General features: G+C 55.3%; 1 protein-coding gene across 1 annotated transcript in view; it reads left to right on the forward strand.

Annotated features, from left to right (window-relative positions):
• The window catches only part of SHB (SH2 domain containing adaptor protein B), a 124037-nt gene extending 105828 nt beyond the window's left edge, over positions 1-18209 (forward strand). The window contains exon 6 of the mRNA XM_070431138.1: positions 17364-18209. Within this exon, the coding sequence (XP_070287239.1) occupies positions 17364-17547 (184 nt within the window). The 3' untranslated portion in view covers positions 17548-18209. The remainder of the gene's footprint in view (positions 1-17363) is intronic.
• Positions 18210-18591: the final 382 nt, after the last annotated feature.

Below are 18591 nucleotides of genomic sequence, written 5' to 3' on the forward strand. Positions count from 1 at the left end.
GTCTGTACTAAACATGTAGACTTTCTTTTCTTGTCATTATTCCCTAAATAATACGGTATAACAACTATTTACATAGCACTACATTGTATTAGGTATTATGAGTAATCTAGAGATTAAAGTATATGGGAAGATGTGGGTAGTTTGTATGCAAATACTACATCATTGTATATAAGGGAGCATCCTCGGATTTTGGTATCGTAGGGGAGTCCTGGAACCAGGTATGCCTCGCCCTGGGCCCACAATAGGTGCTCCATATACGCTGGTCTCTGCTTCTCCCAATTTTCCCAGAGCCTTTAGAAATTACCATGGAGGCAGTAGAGTGGACAGAGCACTGGGCCAGATCAAGAGCCCCGGGGGGGCCAACGGGGGTGCGTCCAGGCTGTGTCTGCACCTGGATGAGGGCGAGTGTCTTCTCCCTGTGCCCATAGAACGAGTCTGGGTTCGATCAGCACATCTGCTTCCAGGTTAAGGCCTCCACAGTTAGGGTGCAGTGCCTTTCCCCAGGGTCCCAAGGAGCTGAGAAGGCCCCATTTCTTCTCCAGGTAGGGGAGGAGGGGTGGGCAATTTATCCACCTTCATTAAGGACACCGGCTGGTTCTTGCTCGGAGCTGCGGGTTTGCAGTGACTGCTGGGCAGTCAGTCTCTACCCAGCACATGCTTCCTGGGCTCCAGTGGGGGTGGTGGGTGTAGCTGGGACCCGTGGCACTGAGGGCTGCAGGCGGGACGTACATTCCTGGTAGAACTGTTTTTCTTTCTCTCCCTCATTGATTTATATAGTAAAGGAGAGAGTTTTCAAACAGTAGGCACTTCTGGGTCTGGGCAGGCGGGCAAGTGATTAATCTTAGTTTGTTGCTGCTGACAGCCAGGAGCAAGAAATAATAAAGGTTTACAGGGTGGGGAGGGGAGGGGGTGAGGAGAGCAGCTCGCCCTTCGTCCATCAGCAGGGAGCACAGGCTTCACTTCCCTCTGCCGTCCAAGCACCCCTTGTGGGGCCAACATCTGAGGCTCCAAACACTTGGCTTCATGGTGGCTGCCTGCTCCTGCGGGTGACCCCCCAGGGCAAGCCCTCAAACCGAACAGGGCCTTCCAGCCATCGTGGGGTTCCCTGCACAGGACACCCTCCAGCCCCAGAGCCTGCACTTCTGTCCGTCACCCTTTCCCCACTCCCTACCCCTAAGACTAAGGCTTCAAGGAAGGCAGGGGTGTGCAGCCAGGGCACTGCCTACCTCTGAGGAGAGGGGCCCTGGGCTCCTCACCGACTGGCCCCCTGACCCTCTGACTCTGTGCCTCTCTGAGCTGCCAGATGGGTGTGAGGGCTGGAGAAGGGGGAATGCCAAAGAAGTAAAGAGAGGGTGGCTCAGGTAGACGAGCACAGGGGTAGTTGACTTCGACTCCAGGCAGACAGTAGTAGCAGGAGGTGGTGGGAGACTTGAGGGTGGGAGTGCTCAGCCCTGCGTGTGATGGGGGAGAGGGGCTTTGACAATCTGTCCTACCACCAGCACCCTCCTCTTCCCCCATCCCAGACTGGAGGCAGCTCTGCAGCAGAAGACAAGGGCTCTGAATTGGTCTGGCTTGGGTTCTTGAACCCTGGCTCTGCCACTTACTAGCAGGGTGGCAAAGGGACTTAACATTTCTGAGCCTCCGTTTCTCATCTGTCACATGGGTTTTACAGGTGTGCCAATGAAGAGGCAGTATATGTGAAGTGCTTAGCCCGTGCCTGGCATGAAGTCAGTGCTCAATCAGTGAGTGGTGGCTCACTGTCTTTGTTACAGACTTTGGAGAGCCACAGGTTGAGGAGAGAGCTCTGTATGATCCAGAGCCTTGCGGATTGCCTAGGTCTGACCTAGAAGTCTGTCCAGCCCACATCCTCTCCCCTTTGTGGTGGTGGGAGTTTAGAGTTTATACAGGCTGCAACTCGAGAAAATCCTGTATCACTATAACTGAGACTTTGAGTCACACAAAGCTAGACTCCCTCTTCCTAGCTGTGTGACCTTGGACAAGTCATTTAACCTCTCTGATCTCCTGGTTCATGAGAAGCTGGAGAGGATGACCACCTCAACAGGCATTCCTTTTTGTCCTTCTCACTGTCCTGCTGCCCCTCTAGCTCTTCCTCCATGAATTCAGACAGAAGTTGAAGACGCATTCTCACCAGACTTGATCTGGTCTGCTGCTTAGCTTATGGGGAAGCTCTTTTAGGCAAGCCAGGGTAGCTATGGCACATTAAGTACACTGAATAGAAATATTGGGATTTAGGGGACAGGAGGACACCTTTTAGGTCACCTAGCCCCGTGCCCGGTGCACGTGGAGAAACTGCGGCCCCAGAATGGGGAGAAGCTTGCCACCTCGTGGCTGCCTGGCCAGGCCCCGTTTCTGGCCGCATTTGAGCCAGCCTGAGACGGGGCAGGGTCCACATCTCTGCTGTCCTGCATGGAGCGTTTCATATCCTTTTAGGGCTGGAGGAGGAAAATGAACTTTCTGTTCAATTAGTGTGCAGCGTGTTTTCTTCTAAAGCAGTGGTTCTCAACCTGTGGGTCGCGACCCCTTTGGGGGTCGAACGACCCTTTCACAGGGGTCGCCTAAGACCATCGGAAAACACATATATAATTACATATTGTTTTTGTGATTAATCATTGTGCTTTAATTATGTTCAATTTGTAACAATGAAATTAGGGGTCACCACAACATGAGGAACTGTATTAAAGGGTCACGGCATTAGGAAGGTTGAGAACCACTGTTCTAAAGGGATTGATGGAAATGCTGAAATCAGGAGCTGCTGCTATAGGCAGAACAGGCTGCTCACACACTCTGCAGGGGACTAAACAGAAACCGTGAACTTCAGAACGAGCAAGGTCCTGCCTTGCAGGATGAAAGGATGCGCCATCGAGAGACACAGTGAGGAATAATGGATGACGTGTCCCTGTACTCAGAGTTACTGAGAAATCATCCCTGCCAGTAGTGCAACATTTTCAAGGACGCCGCCCTCACCATTGACGGCGCCTCTCCCGGACTCCGCACCTGGTGCTTTAGGGGAGGACCCAGGTTCAAATCCTGACTCCACCTCTGACCGGCTACTGAGCTGCAGACCAGGCACGGGCCTTCCTTCCTGAGGGGCGGATTTGGAGGGAATGCCCCGTTGTAGTTACAATTTTCAGAGCCATGGGGGCCTCGGTTCGGGCTGCTGAGATGCTGTAGTGAGATGGCTTACCTCGGGCGCCTGACATGGCTGCTTGTGCTTATAAAGAGCCAGCTTTCCCACTGTAATAGGATGTGGTGAGAGGAGTAGGGATCACACCGTCACAGCGAGTGAGTACAGAGCTGGGATTTTAACGCAGCCCAGTGCCCTCTCTGTCCTCTGGAGCCCTCCCCTCACCCCCAGCAGAAACACCCCCGCCTTCCTCCCGTCAGGGCCCAAGCAGATATCTGGATAGAGGCCCCAGGACCGAAGCCAGGTGTGCTGAGCAGGACCTGACACAAGCCCATTGACGGGCATTTCTCTGGCACCTGTTCCAGGTCAGTGGTGACAGGTGGAAGGCCAGAGACCCCCCAGTCCCTTCCCTCTGCTTGTGGAGTTGAGAATGTTGGGGCTTTCTCGGCCTGGCTCTGAAGTGACAGTGTTGGGATGAGTGGCCCAACTGTGGGAGTCGCCTTCTTCCCTGAGTCCCACCCTCAAGCGGCAGAAGCTGGGAGTATCGCAGGTCTGGTGGCAGAGAGGGGCTGAAGCAGTCAGCAGGGACGGTGGTGGCCTGCGCAGCTGGCCGGGTGGAGGTTTTCAGGAGCCCCATCTGACCGTGGATGTGTCTAGAAGGCAGGTCAGGAGGGAAGAACTGGTCGCGAGGAGGGTGTCCCAGTTCCTCGAAGGGCCAGGGCCGAGAGAGTAGAAAGGAGAACGTGTCGTGGTAGAACTGACGAGGGTGAGAAAGCAAGGATTTGAGGACCCTTCCAGATTTCTGGACACGGATGAGTGGTGGTGTCGCCACCTGCAACCTGGATGGTCAGTTCTGAAAAGATCCAGAAAAACATGTTCCCTTAACTTAGCTGCCCTCTTTCTACCACTGCCCCTAACCCAGGGGCAAGAGGTGCCCGCGCTCTCACTGGCAGCCCATCTCCAGAGCATCCCCAGCCTGGGAGTGCCAGACGTGCCTGCTGGTGGACTGGGGCCTCCCCCTTGTCCCAGCCAGGCGTTCAGTGTTGACTTTTCTCCCCAGAGAGCCCCCTGGTCCCTTCCAGTGGCTGAGCCATCCCGATTACATTTCCAGCTGGTTTTTAATTCTCTCCTATCAGCCGCATGAGTCTGCCTGTGTAGCTCGCCCGCCAGGAACAGCATTCCAGCTGCCCTTCCGTCGCCAGGAAACCTCTCGTGCCCTGGGACAGCTTCCTTTCTGAGGCGCTGGGTGGTCTCCAAATGAGAAAAACATTTCTTTCCAATCACATTCCTAACATCTTGCTAATATGACTTATTTAATAATATTTTTGCAAAAGCCATCTGGGAATGGCTTGGTTGGGGACTTGGGGAGAGCATGTGGGGTGCTGCAGGGACAGGGACAGGGACAGGCCATGGCGACAGATACAGACCTTGTATCTGCGTCAGTGAAGGGCAGCCGCGTGGAGACAGACCAGAGCCTGAGTCCCACTGCTTCCACCATCTGTGAGGGTCACCAGCCAGTAGCTTCATGTCTCTGCGCCTCGCAACCCTCAGGCTCAGGGACACAGTGGAAGTGAAAGTTCTTTGTAAACCAGGAGAGGTTTAGGAATGCAGGTGGGGTTATTTGCAGAGCTTGTGTGCTTCCCCCAAGAAAGCGCCTGTGGTCTTATCTTGCTTAGTTAGAGCTAAGTAAACAGCTCAGAGCCCCCAGAGGAAACAGGCTCAGCCCCCACCTGGAGGCATTGGCGGAGCTCCCAGCAACAGCTTCATCTAGCAGAATCCCAAGATGCAGGGTCACTGTTCCCCTTCGGGCCCTGACAGCCAGAAGAAGCGTGTTGAACCATCAAGGTCCAGACCCTGGCTTTCAGGTGGACCAGCGGGCACAGGAGGGAAGAGGCCCTTCCCAAGGTCCCGCAGCGAGCTGCTGGCGGAGCCCAGGTGTCTCGACGCTCATCCTGGGGTCATTACCCTTCCGAGCCTCATAGCACTGTAGTTTCTTGTCCCTTTTATCCATAATCATTCTTGCTATTTGAGGCAGATTTAGAAAATTGGATGTCAGATTTTATAGCTCTTGTCTTTGTTCCCACAGTTCAGATGCTAAAGCTATAAAAATGTTTTGCTGTGTGTGTGACCCTCACGCTCCTGCACACTCTTAGCTTGGCTGCGGCAGGGACCGCTCCGCCCTGGCTTAGCGCCTCACACCTGCCCGCTGAGCAGCCACCATCCTCCTTCCAGCCATGGGTGCTTTCTGCCACTTTTAATGATTTTTTTTAAAAAAGATTTCTTTGCCCAAGAGGAATATCAGAAACAATTGGGTTGGCAAAGCTGGCTTATTAGAAATGCTTTAATTAGAACCTTTCTCCCCCTGCTGTTTTCCTTTTGAAAACCCACATGCTGCTCACAGCTCTAGGCAGCTTGGGGACCAGCCTGCCACATTCTTAGCCCAGACTTTCAGGGCAGGGCTGACGAACAAGTCAGCAGTGTGGCTATTACTGCTGCGTTCCTATCACGCACTAGGCCTTAGTCTGAGTAGGGGGAAATGCAGGTAGGTGAGTGCTGTGATGGAGAGAGGCGTGGCAAAGAATAAGTGAGGGAGGAAGCAAGTAAGTCAGACCAGGGGCATCTTAGAAGGCCCCCTGGAGGAGGTGGCATTTGAGCAGCGCCTTGGAGAACAGTAGTAATTTAGGGGGAAGTAACAGCAAGGTAGGGTGGTTACATTTGGGATTCGAGGAAGAGGTCTCTGCAGCATCCCCTCTCCCTGTAGTCCCAACTTAAGTTTTTAATTGTCTGCTCCACATAAGCCCTCCGTTGGCCCAGGTGACCAATAATATTGTGGACAGAGAGACGAACCTCATAAACGCTGAAGTCCCAGACAGCTCTCTCCTGCTCCCCACAGCATCCCCACTTTGTCCTCAAGGAAAAGGGCTGAGAGGCAGAGGGGCTTACCTTGGTCTTGCTTGCACTCTGCAGCCCCAGTCCTCTTCCTGTCCACCATTTCCTCCCACCGCCCGACGTGCCATGATTTCCACCTGACACTGAAGGTGTGCACCCCCCAGGCTGAACACAGCCTCCCGGGAAACACACGTTTGCAGTCCCCGGTACCTGGTGTTAGACATTGATTTGAACAGGCTTCTGCAGTGTGTCTCCTCTTGGGTGGGTAGAATTATGCCGGTGGTAATGCTTAAAAACTCAGAGCAGCATCTGAGGTCTGACACAGATGATGGTAAAACCATGAGATAGCATGCTCTGGGCACACCCACATTTCCAGGTCAGTCTCCGAACATTAGCATAATCCTACTTTGAGTTCAGGTTTTCAGGCTAGAAAAATACTTTTCCTGTCTTGAATGGTTCCAGCCTTAACCAAAGGAAAATCTTCCATGAAGAATCTAGGGTTGGCTGTTGGACTGTGGTGGGAGCTGCACTTTCAAAAAGCAATCAGTTCTGATAGTAACTTTTGGGGACTCAATTACTTGCAGCCATGCTGGAAAAGAAACCACTATAATTAATGTGGTCAAACCCTGGCCAGATAATAAAATGAAAGCTTTGTTGTGTATCAAGACAGAAATCAATTTCATTAGGGAGCAAAGAGCCAGAGATTTAATTTTGAGAGAATTCTCCACCCTGTGGACAGAGATTGTCAAGAAGCTGCCGAAATGAATGCCCAACATGAGACATGCACCCTCCAGAACCCAGATTACTAAGGGCTGACCGTGACCTTTCAGAATTGCATCTGCAAACCTCGTGAGTGAGGCAAGGCCAGTGGGCTTTGCTCCTTAATGTTCTCGGGCTGGTGCCCCTTTTGGTTTTGGTCAAGAGGTGAGTTGTCCTTACCCAACGACACTTGCCTCTCAGTCAGATCCTGTTCTTTGGGACTCAGGGAGGAGGTAGAAGAGAGAGGTGGACTCAGGAGGTCAGTGGACACCAGAAAGGAGTTGCATGAAGATGTTGGGTGTCCACATTGATGGTGGAGTCCTATCCAGACAGGGGTGCTGGCTAAGAGGGACAGACCCGCAGGACGCTGTCCTCAGAGTATGCGAGATAGTGGGCAGTGGGCTCGGCCAGGGTGGGAAGGGGCAGGAGTCTGCCCTGTGAGGACAGCTGGAGAGAGAGAAGCAGGGCAGGTCTGCTCCCTCTTCATCTTCCAGTTTCTAAGGGGCCTTCACCTGTGGCCTTCAGGGCCCCGCGCTGGGGCCGGGGCTACCATGACTAAGCTGCGTGGGTCACACTTCAGCTCAGATCCTGGGAGGACTTGCTCCCGGGCAGAGCCGCCCAAGGTTGGAAGGGTTGTGTGGTGGAGAATAAGCTCCCCAGCACTGGAGGAAGCAACAAAAGCTGATGCCAAATGTTGGGAATATTACAAAGGCGTTTCCATCATCAGAGAATCAGGTGGTGGTTCTCAAACATGAATGTCCATCAGCATCTCTTGGAGAGCATATTCAAAGCAGATTCTGGTTCCAAATAGGCCTGGGAGCCACGGGCTTGACAAGGCCCCAGGGCCTGATGTGAGCATCTGGGGCACATGTGGAGAGGCTATTTTTGAATTACCTGCACTCCTTTCCAACCCTGGGACTCTGGGGTGTCTGAGTAGTCAGTAATGCCTTCCTCATCCTGTGGCGTGAGCATCTCCTATGTGCCAAGCTTCATCGGTGGTCATCTACCCCTGTCCCTTCCTTGTATAGATGAGGACACTGAGGCCCAAGAGGACAGGAGCCAGGGCTGGGGCTAGGTCCCCAGTGTCCAGTTCAGAGCTCTTTTCACTTCCTTCCAGTAGACTTTAGAGAACAATGTAAACTGCTCCCCATTTCACAGAGGAAGAAACTGAGGTCCAGGCCCCCAGGGCTGTTGGGAGGTTTTCCACTGAGAACCACTGTCATTCATGTGATCAGCCAGGGTGTCTGGGTGGCTGACAGGGAGGAGAGCAAGGTCCTTGGGTTAGATGCAGGGGACTGCAGCTTCCTCCCCCCGCCCCCTCTTTGCACACCCACCCTCTTCCCCACTCTCCACCTTGTCACACCCACTGGTAGTGCCCCAGAGTCCCCTTCAGCTGGTGGCACAGTGGTGAGGTGGGGGAGGGGGCATTCCGACCCCTGATTCACTGGGGAATGAGAGCAAACTCCACCCCCTGGGCCACAGTGTCACCTGTAAAATGGGGGCAGGGAACCAGTGGTCTTAAAAGTCCGCCTAGTATCTTGTCTCCCTCAGAAATGTTGACTATTGAGCAATACACACAGTAGCCTCTTAATAAATGCCATAGACTATCTATGACCAGGATATTTAAACAAAAAAACCTCTTTCCTCCTCAATTCTGTGTGCTCATGTGGACCCCCTTGTGGAACAGTGTACTCTCAAGTGTCTGCAATACTGCTTGATGGTAGGGGAAATTGATCGCAGGAAGTAAACACCCTGCCCATTGTCCCCAGCGACAGAGATGGGGCCGGACCCCAGGCCTCCTGCTCCAGCCAGGAGGCTGCCTGGCCACCCATGGCTTCTGGGCTGCCCACATGGCCGTGGACAACAGGCCAGACAGACGGGCAGACACGCTTAGTGCTCTGCCTGGGCAGCAAAACAAACCAGATGGGCAGCAACTTGTACACAGGCTCCTGCAGAGCCGGGGAGGCGGGGGGCGGGCATGTCAGACCCCTGAGCCTCAGCACCTGCCCTACTTGCTCATGCACTGTCCATCCCAGACCTCAGGACAGCCCTATGGCAGGTGGTGAACACTCCATTACACAGATGAGGAAACTGAGCGCAGCTCCCAAGGGACAGGGTGGGGACTAAGACCCGACCTGGGTCACCCAGGTCTGCACATGGTGGGTCCTGCCCTGTCTTTTGGAGTTGTCCTGCCGTCCTCACCCAGGAGGGCCCCGTTGTCTCACTCCCCGCCTCCCCAGGGTGAACCCCCGGTTTCCAGCTCCCCTTTACCTATAAAAGCCCATGCGCCCCTCAAAGTCCTCTCCGGCAGCTGGTGCTCACCCCCACGACTGGCTTTGCCCAACAGGTGTGCATGTTCCCTTCATCCGCTGGTTGGGCGTGGGGTGGCCGTTTGGTCCTTGGGAACAGCCTGGAGGACTTCGCAGACAAGCGGTTTAGCAAATTCTGTCTCTTAAGCCCTTTAAATAAGGAGCCAGGTGACCCAGCTTTTACCAAATGTTCACGCTTCCTTCACGTGGAAGGTCTCACCTCTCACAGCTGCCGTGAGGGTGGCCTCCTGGCATTCCCGTTTCGTAGGTGAAGCTGAGGCACTGGCACCTGGTGGGGGTGTGGCTTTCCTCCTGGCACTGCTGGCACTGGGGCTGGCTTGCTCTTTGCTCTGAGGACTGTTCTATGCAGAGTTGGCTGTTTAGCAACATCCCTGGCTCCACCTAAACGCCAGCAGCACCTGTTCCCAGACATTGTCCGGCACCCCCAGGAGGGGGGACTTGGCTGGTGAGAACCACTGCCCCCAGGAGCGTGTGGCTGGGAGGCGCTTGTCCTGTAGGAGGAGGACCACCCTGGGCCTGAATGCTTCCTGTCCATGCCATTGGCACCGGCCCGAGGAGGCCTGCTTTTGTCATCCTGCGGCCCCCAAGCCTAGGACCCACTGTGCCCAGTGCTGCCCCACCTTCCTCCTGCGTACTGCACTGCCTGGGGTCCTTCTGGCTGGTGCCTGGGTGGCCCCCGCCCTCTTGGGTTGTCCCTCTTTGAGAACTTCAGGCTGGAGGGGACCCCCTTCACCTTTCCCAAAAGGGGACGCTGGGAGCCCAGGGAGAGGGGCCTTGCCCAGCCATTGACATCAGTGGGACCAGAGTTTGAACCCAGGTATCTAATTTCAGTCCCACCACCACCACCAACCCACCGATCCCAGCACAAAGGGCCTTCGTGTTCCTAGAAAAGTCCTCAATTAAATGTAAAGAGTGGGGGGGAGGGGGCTGCACAGACCCTCTTTCCCCTTCCTAAAGCTCTGACAGCGTATCTCCCATCACCTCCCGCCCCTACCTCACCCCTCCCCTTGTAGTTTTCATGTGCAGTTGGCTGACCTCCAAGCATGATTACCCTCCCACTTGCACACCTCCCATAATGGGAAGCTCACTCACTCCCCACACTGTCGGCCTTGATCATTAAAATCCTCCTGCCTGACACTTTGTTAGTCTTCTCCTGAGAAAATTGCCCCAGTGGGTTCATCTTGACCTGCCTGTTGCTGTGTGTGGCACAAAGCAAGCCTTATGCGTGCCCACTTTGCCGGAGCGGCACCTGCCAGCTCTCCTGCTGCCCGGAGACAGCTTTCCTCATGATTTACTGAAGGCCCTCACCCTGGGCCGCCAACGTGGAGCTTGAGAAATGCCCAGGTGTCTCAGGAAGGCTAATCGCCGCCGGTGCATTTATTGAAACCTAATTATTTGGTTGTAAATCAAGCCATTTGGCTCAGTGGCGTTTACATTTAGGCCTTAGTTTGCAATAACCTAGCTTATGTGTCTTTGGCTTGTCACTATGACAAGGCTGTTTCCGAAGGAGAAGGTGATGTGCAGACATTCGCTGTGTGACCTTGTAAGCCCCTCCCCCCACCCCCTGGACTCTCGAATCTCGGCTGGAAGGGGCCTCTGCACCCCCCACTCCACGCTCTGCGCCATTGGAGAGAGCCTGTCACACAGCAAGAACTACTCCCGTGCTGGACCCTGACCCTGCTGGCCTCTCACTGTGACCTGGGCAAGTTGCTTCTCCCTCTGGCCTTCAGTCTTCTCATCTGCCCAGACAATGCCAGCCCTGCCTGCCTCTCTGTGAAGCCACAGGTTGGTCCAGCGTGGACCAAGGGCAGCGGTGGCTTCCAGGCCCTGTGTTAGAAGTTCACAGCATGTGCACATGCTAGCCTGCACACAGTAGGCCCTCAGCAGGTGTCGATGAAGTATCTGTCCCCTAAAGGCCCCGTCATTTGAGATCTGGGTATTTCCCCGGCCACAGGCCCAGTGCTCTCCTCAGAGCAGGCGTCTCTGCAGGCACACAGACCGTTTCTGGAGGGGCTGCACCTGCTCATAGGTGTGGCAAGGAGAGTTTCTCTACAGACCCAGGAAAATATCCCCTCTCCTTGGAGGTGGAAGAGAGGGTGGGAGGGCAAGAGACTGCCTGAACCCTGGAGCCATCTGCTTGCAGAGGCAGCATGGCCAACAGTGGGATGGGCTCATGTCAGGAACTACCTGTTTTGCAGGCCCCCGCATGGCCGCAGAGGCTGGAGGTGTCTTGCCAAGGTCACAGCAGATCAGCGTTAGAGCCAGACCTAGAGCGAGCCCCTCTCTCCATTGGTTCCGTTCACACCCATATTCACCAGCTCGAGTGCATGCCTGTGGGGGCAGAAGGGCCCGTCGGGTTGGTCTTGTGCCCTGTCCATGCTGAGCACAGGGTGGTGTTCCCTTGGCTCCGAGAGTGGGCACTGGTTGCTGTGTGTTCATGGAGGTCGGGGGCCTGTGACAGCTCTCTCCCCTGAGAATTATCCTGCAACCAATTGTCGAGTGAATTTCAAATGTACAGTCTCTTTCAATCTCTGCTCTCACAGATCTGGCCCCAGGAATCTTTGAACATGTAACATTCATGTTTAATTAAAATGACTCCACAAGAGGAGGTCCATTTAGACCAAAAAAATGCACCCATTTAGAGATCTACTGGGCCCCAGAGTGGGCAGGGCCTGGGCCGGCAGGAAAACCATGGCTTTTGGAGGGAACTTGTCTCACATTCATGCTTTGTTATTTAGGCCTGGGCAGGGGCGCTGCCAGCTTAGTAGCCCACGAATGCTTTCCTTTAGAATCCCAAGGAAAGAGGGAGGTTTGACCCACCCTTCCCTGTGGTCTTCTCAGCAAGACCTTTCTGATTTAAGAGGCATCTGCCTTTGTCCCCCTGTAGCTGGGACCCTCCGGGTGCTCCCCATGGCTGTGTCCCTCGCTAAGCTTGCTCTGCAGAACCTTGCTGGTGCGTCCTGGGACCAGTGCTCACCAAAGCAGCCACGGTGTCTGGCCTCGGAGGAGGCAGCTTCCACACTGGCTGGGCCACACTAGGGGTCAAGGTGGAGTGGCCACCAGCCTGCCCTGGGGAGCTTACAGTCCAGAGGTCCTCATTTCCCTGGCTCCAGGTAGACCCTCACTAGATAACTGCTGGATGGATGGATGGATGGATGGATGGACGGACAGATAGACTGTGCCAGGCCTGTGCTGAGGGCTTGTCCTGCTGAGAAATGTCACAATGAATAGACAGGGTTCATGACCTCAGGAGCTCACAGAGCTGCAGGAAAGCCAGGTCTCAAGATAGAGTCCCAAGGGCCACCCGGACACCTAGTCCATCTGCTTGAGTGGGGAGGAGGGAAGACAAGGCTACAGTGGCAACTTCAGGGCCCTGGATGCTGTCCACGGGCTAAGAAGAGAACACAGGCTCAGGGTCAGACAGACAGAGTGACCTCCTGGCCCCACTGTGTCCTGTGGGACAAGGCCCGCAACCTCCCCCGGCCTCAGTTTCCCCACCTGTAAACAGTGATAGTTACACCAACTGAGCAACTTGCTGTGAGCTCAAGTGAGATAATGTGTGGCAACAGCTCAGCCTGGCGCACAGTGGGGACTCAAGCAGTGCCAGTGCGGGGTCATTCATCCTGCAGTGGCGGAGGGGAGCCAGGGACAGTGTTCTGGGGCATCTTGGACAAGAGGGTATCCCCGTCAAGAATGCAGCTCCCCAACTGCCTTTGACAGGGTGAACCGGAGACTCCTGCCACGGGGGCTGCACGCTAGTCCCAGGGGGCAATTCCCTCGCCTTCCCCCACATAAATATTATATGCAAGTGTTTTTAAGTAATTTCATCATGAAAAGAAGCGATTTAACATAAGTATTACCCGGGATTCTTCATGAAATATGCATCACGCAATTAGGTCTAAAAGCGAGAGGTGAGGCCTCGCGCCCTGCTCGGGCCGGCAGCTGCGGGCTGAGTGATGTTTTATTAAAGCCCGTGATTATGGGACAAGGTGGGGCCTGTTATTAGGCTGGCGCGCCAGGCGTGTTTGGTGATCCTGGTGATGAGGAGGTGCTTTTTGTGATGATAATGAGCGATCTGAAGGCCGTGACAGCCCCGGCACCCCCGCCTCAGAGCCTTACGAGACTTATTAGACAGGTCAGCCACCAGAGACACCCCTGACTGTGACTTTGCTCTCGCAAGATGTCCTATCAAAGGAGACAGGGCTGGCGCAGGTGCTGGACAGGTGGTGGCAGCCTGTCTGAACTCCCCAGGGACCGCTGCCTTTCCAGAGGGAGGCTGGGGAGGTGGGTGGCCGGGACGCGAGGGCCCTGGGTTCTGCTGTAGCCGACGCCTCCTTGTTGTGTGCATCGGGCCAGAGTGTTGCTATCTCTGAACTCAGTTTCCACCGAAGTGCCCCAGGAGGGCGAGGGAATGGTCCCCGGGCCGCTCTGGCTCCAGGGCCGCTGTCCGAGCCGCAGAGCATCCCTGTGCCTGCTGGTTGTCGGGTGCATCCCCGGTCCCCCCGGAAACTTTAACTTTTTCTCTCCCTGTGCTTGATGTCTCTTTGTAGAGCTGGGGGTCTACAGCCGTGTCTGGCAGCTGTTTTTAAATGTTCAGCTGTTGTCAGGTGGCATCTCACAGCAACCCTGTGGCCAATCGGGACACGTTGTGACAGCACAGCTCTTGGGTGTGTTTTGACGAGGCTTTGCCTGACCTTTGCATGAGTCGAGGTTTGACAGGTTGTCTCGGAAAGAAAGCCTGCTCACCTCTCAGAGCCTGCCGGCCCCATGGGTGGGTCACCTCCGAGCCGGGGCTGCGCCGGCCAGGACACGCCCTCCCCAGGGATGGCCTCTCACTGCCAGCCCGTGCTGCCTCTGACCCGCCATCAGCCGGGCAGCGTCGGCGCCTTGGGGACTGTCTCTGGAGTGGATGGTGCTGAGGTCAGGAGCGAGGGCTCTGGGAAAGGCCTGCAGCGGGGGAAGCAGCAGCACCACTGCCAGCCGCCGTGTGGCCGGGGTCAGCCTCCTGCCCACCGAGCCTCCGTGCTCAGCACACGGCCTGGCTCACGGAAGTGCCCGGTGAGAGTAGGACAGGGGCACATGGGCAGCAGTGGAGGGGGGGTGGTTGCCCTCAGGCCCCTTCCTGCAAGAAGCCTTCGAGGAGTAGGCGGAGGTTGTGCTTGCACACAGGGAATCCAGAACCGGAGGCCCAGAAGCGCCTCGGAGACCATCCAGTCAGGCTCCCCAGGGATCCAGGGGGATGGGCACGGCCACGGGGCACAGTGCGTGAGCCCGGGAGGACGGCCACTCCTGCAGGGGTTCCCACTGGGAGACCAGCTTTTGGCCTTTCAACCTGTGCCAGGGATCGGTCAGGCCACGGGCTGAGGCTGGTCACAGGGTCCGAGTTCTCTGCCGAACCTCATGACTGGCTCGCCCCCTTGGCACAGCCTGGCTCGGTTATAACCTAGCATGTCCTGAAATACAAGCGTCAGACAGGCCTGGAGGGTCAGGAGGGAGTTCAGGAGCTGCCCTGCCTCGCACGCACCCATGTCTGTTGAGGGAGGACATCAGTGTCGCATCTCTAATACCTGGTGGCCGTGTCGGCCCCGTGGCCTGGGAATGGGAACTTCTGCCTCTATTTCTGGCTGAGTCAGCTGTTGCCACCATCACGGCCACGGCCCTTGCTGGATGTTCTAATGGCAACCTGTGTGAAACTGTCCAGTTAACCCATGTGAGTTACTTTCCTTAATCTCCTTAAACATTAAGTCAGCTCTCCCTGCAGCTGCATGCCTGCGCGCCAGCCTTGGTGCAGACTCGCTCCGGGCCAACTGCTGCGGTCCTGTCTTACACACCCTACGCTTTGCACCCCAGCCATAGGTGTGTGAGAGCATGGTCTGGCACCCCAAAACACGACTCCACTCAACTCACAAAGAGGCATGGTGTGCCTGAGGTCCTGCCCCTCCCTGCCTGAGCCTGGACTCACCTGCAGCTCCGGCCCCTTCTCTCCCCACACTCACCCCAAGCTTTTTTAACTATTCCCTGTTTCCTTAGCCTCATTCAAGCAAGTACGATCCTTTCCAGGCCGGCAAAGGCTTGCGGTGGGTGGCCGAGTCTTCGCTCGAAGGGGGCTATACATTTTTTACCGCACGCACACCATTTCCTTTCTAACAGCTTAAGCAAGTGCGCCTCCTGCTTCTCAGATGTGTGAGGCAATTCTCCAGTGAAATGACCCTTCACTACGGAGCAGAACTTGCCACAGGCTCTGTAATTAGAACATTGTCAGCCTTAAAAAATCTTGATTTAAATTTCAGTTCTTTACAGGAATTATTCTCTCTTGAAACATAATTGCTCTCCAAACGATTTCCTTTAAGCCGAGGGTGACATCTCTAAATACATTATTACGAGCAGATGTATTGCTCAGTGCCTGCACTTCATTAAGCATTTGCTCTGCCCATTTGAAAATGGTCCCGGAGTCCAAATTGACGCGTTAATAGGACAGGCGCTTATGGCGAGGGGAGCCCAGTCCTGACTGGGAGAGGTGTGCAAGCCTTCAGTGCCCCCGGGACCGCAGCCAGAGCTAGAAGAGCCGGAGCTTAGAAAGGAAACCTGTGTCCACACGGAGCTCTCGGCCTCACCAGGGGTGGGACTTGGTGTCCTGGACACCAGACCCTGGCCACAAATTATCAGTGTCCAGACACGATAACTTGGAGGAGGTGGCAGGAGGTCGGAGCCCCAGCTTCCTCACTAAGTGGCAGATACTCAGTATATTGGATTGTGCTTTGGAGACCTCAGCATCCACAGATGTGGCAGCAAAATCATAAGGGCCAGGCTTGGAACTGAGTGGGCAGGGAAAGGGCAACCTGGGCAAAGGCAGGTTGATGGGTAGTGAGAGATCCGATGTGGCAAGGGCCCTGGGTGGGAGGTATGAGCGATCCTCTCGGGCCAGGTGGAAGCAGCGTGGCCTCCACAGTCCCTGAGCTGCACCCCACCCAGCCTGCTGGTACAGCTGGCAGGCTGCAAGGGGCATGGTGCACAGGGCTGTGCTCTGATCTCCAAGGAGCCCGCCCACTGCCCTTTTTAGCAGGTGCTGGGCACAGTGGACACAGACTTTACTCTGTGGAATTCTTAGGAATTCAGGCCCTAACCAGTTTGGCTCGGTGGATAGAGCGTCGGCCTGCGGACTGAAGGGTCCCAGGTTCGGAAGGTGGATAAGTAATCTATAATAATAATAAAAAAACGTAGTATGCTAATTAGACCGGACATCCTTCTGGACGTCCTTCTGGGACGAAGCTGGAGCTGCAGCCGCTGCGGCTGTGAGGGCAGGATCAAGGCAGCCGCAGCTGCGAAGGCCTACTCTTGCATGAATTTCGTGCATTGGGCCTCTAGTTATAATATAAGAAAGCAGGTGCAGATGGAGGCATGATCCTCCATCACGTGCTGGTCCTCGGTGCAGGCAGAGGATGGAGCTCTGCCCGGGGGAGCCTGGAAGACTTCCCAGCAGAGGAAACACTCAAGCTGGGCCTTGGAGAAGGAGGCAGGGTTTGCTGAGCAGAGGGAGGCAGAGGGGAGAGTGCCTACCCAGGGGCAGCTCTGAGAAAGAGCAAATGTTTTCCCTTATTCCATTGGCTAAAACTCATCACATGGGTACAGTGGCTGCAGGGAAGCTGGGAAATGTAGTCCCAGCTGGGCAGTCCCTTCCCAGTGACAGTTCCATACTGTATTGAATGGAACAAAGCAAACCCCTCTGCCCCACCTACTGCCTGTCACCCTTGCCACACTCTGTCCTCATCTGAAAACTGGGGGTGATGGCTCCTGCCTGCCCACTTGTCCGGGCATCAGGGACTCACACTAAATACATGACTGCATGAGGGACAGGAAGACGGCCCGCAGTCTTGAGGTGGAAAGACTCCCCTGCAGCAGTGTCTGCTGCTGGTTCCTAGTTTGATGCTGGGACGAGGGGAGCTCCTGGGCGCAGCTGCATTTTGGCTGGGCCTGGGCTTTGGTCTTGACTTGAAGAGGTACTTCATGGCTGGGATCTCAGCAAGGAACCTTTGCACCTTGGCAGGGATTGAGCCAGAGGGGTAGTTCTCCAGGTAAATATGTGACATGTGCTTGTTCACAGCTAAGTCTCGAGTCGTTCTCTGAGAAATTGCTTACCTGGCCCTCAGCCCTCCTGCACCTGTCCCCTGGGCCTGAGCAGTATGGCTGCATTGGCCTTTGCCATCCTGCAGATCCTAATACCCTCTGTGTTTTGTTCACAGGAGCAACCAGGGCTTTATGCACATGAAACTGGCCAAAACCAAAGAGAAGTACATTCTGGGTCAGAACAGCCCCCCGTTCGACAGTGTCCCAGAAGTCATCCATTACTACACCACCAGAAAGCTGCCCATCAAAGGCGCTGAGCACTTGTCCCTCCTCTACCCGGTGGCTGTGCGGACCCTGTGAGAGGACCAGCCTCGCCCTGCGCTGACAGGGCCCAGACCTGGAGGAGCCGGAGCCCCCGCCGACCAGCGTGCCCAGTTCGTGTCGTGTGTATGGTACTGGCACACCACTGCATGTCTCTAGAATGCTGTTGCCACTAAGGGGGCTGGGAAAGGCCTGGATAGAGACAGAGGGACGGCCCACACGCCGCCCCAGCCCCCACCCCCACCCCCTCCTTGAGTTTCTGTGAATTAAAATATTTGCAAATCCAAAGAGATGCCTTGCAGGATGAACAAAGGCAAGCAGCTCCGAGGGGAGGGCCGGGCGGAACCGCCTGGGTTGCCGCGCTTTGCTTTGTTCTCCCGCTGTCAGGAATTCACACCTGTGCCGGGAGCACAGTTTTCCCACCAGGGCCCCACCGGTGTGGGGAGCCGAACGCTGGTGCTGGGAGAGCCGGAAGGCCTGGAGTCCTGCCTCCCCTCTGGTGTGCGTGTGTCTGTGTGTGTGTGTGTGTGTGTGTGTGTGTGTGTGAGTGTGCGCACATCCGTCACACACAGATGTGAGTAAGCCCTCTAATCCACTTTATCACTCGGTGTAATCATTAGATCTTCAAGGAATCATTGTGCGGTCAAAAGAGGATTCAATTATTTATGACTAGGGTGTGTAAATAAAATAGTCATTTAATATGTATTCTCATCCCTTTTTTTATACCACAGAGGGTCTCTGAGGGGCCAGTGCTCACCATGGCGTGTCTCCTGAGCATGGGTGGTGGGAGGGAGGAAGCCGAGCCCCAGCTCAGGGCTGAGGCAGTGGGTGGGGCAGAGGGGTTGGCTTTGTCCCCTGAGAGTCAACCTGCAGAGGGTGCAGCCAGATCCGAGTTTAGGCTCCAGCATGGTCACCTCAAATGTTGACCCAATAACCAGGCTCCCCATTATTTGGCCTGGCAGCCCTGTGAGGCATTTAACGTACGGGAAAAAGGAGGCTCAGAGGGAAGGTAACTCGCCCAGGGTCACAGCTCATAAGCAGAGGAGGCTCTTGAGCCCAGACTGGCAGACTCCATGGCCAGTG

This window comes from Myotis yumanensis, unplaced genomic scaffold (assembly GCF_028538775.1).
Source record: "Myotis yumanensis isolate MYYU_CA2020_CCGP unplaced genomic scaffold, mMyoYum1.0.hap1 SCAF_12, whole genome shotgun sequence".
NCBI classification, from domain to species: Eukaryota; Metazoa; Chordata; class Mammalia; order Chiroptera; family Vespertilionidae; genus Myotis; species Myotis yumanensis.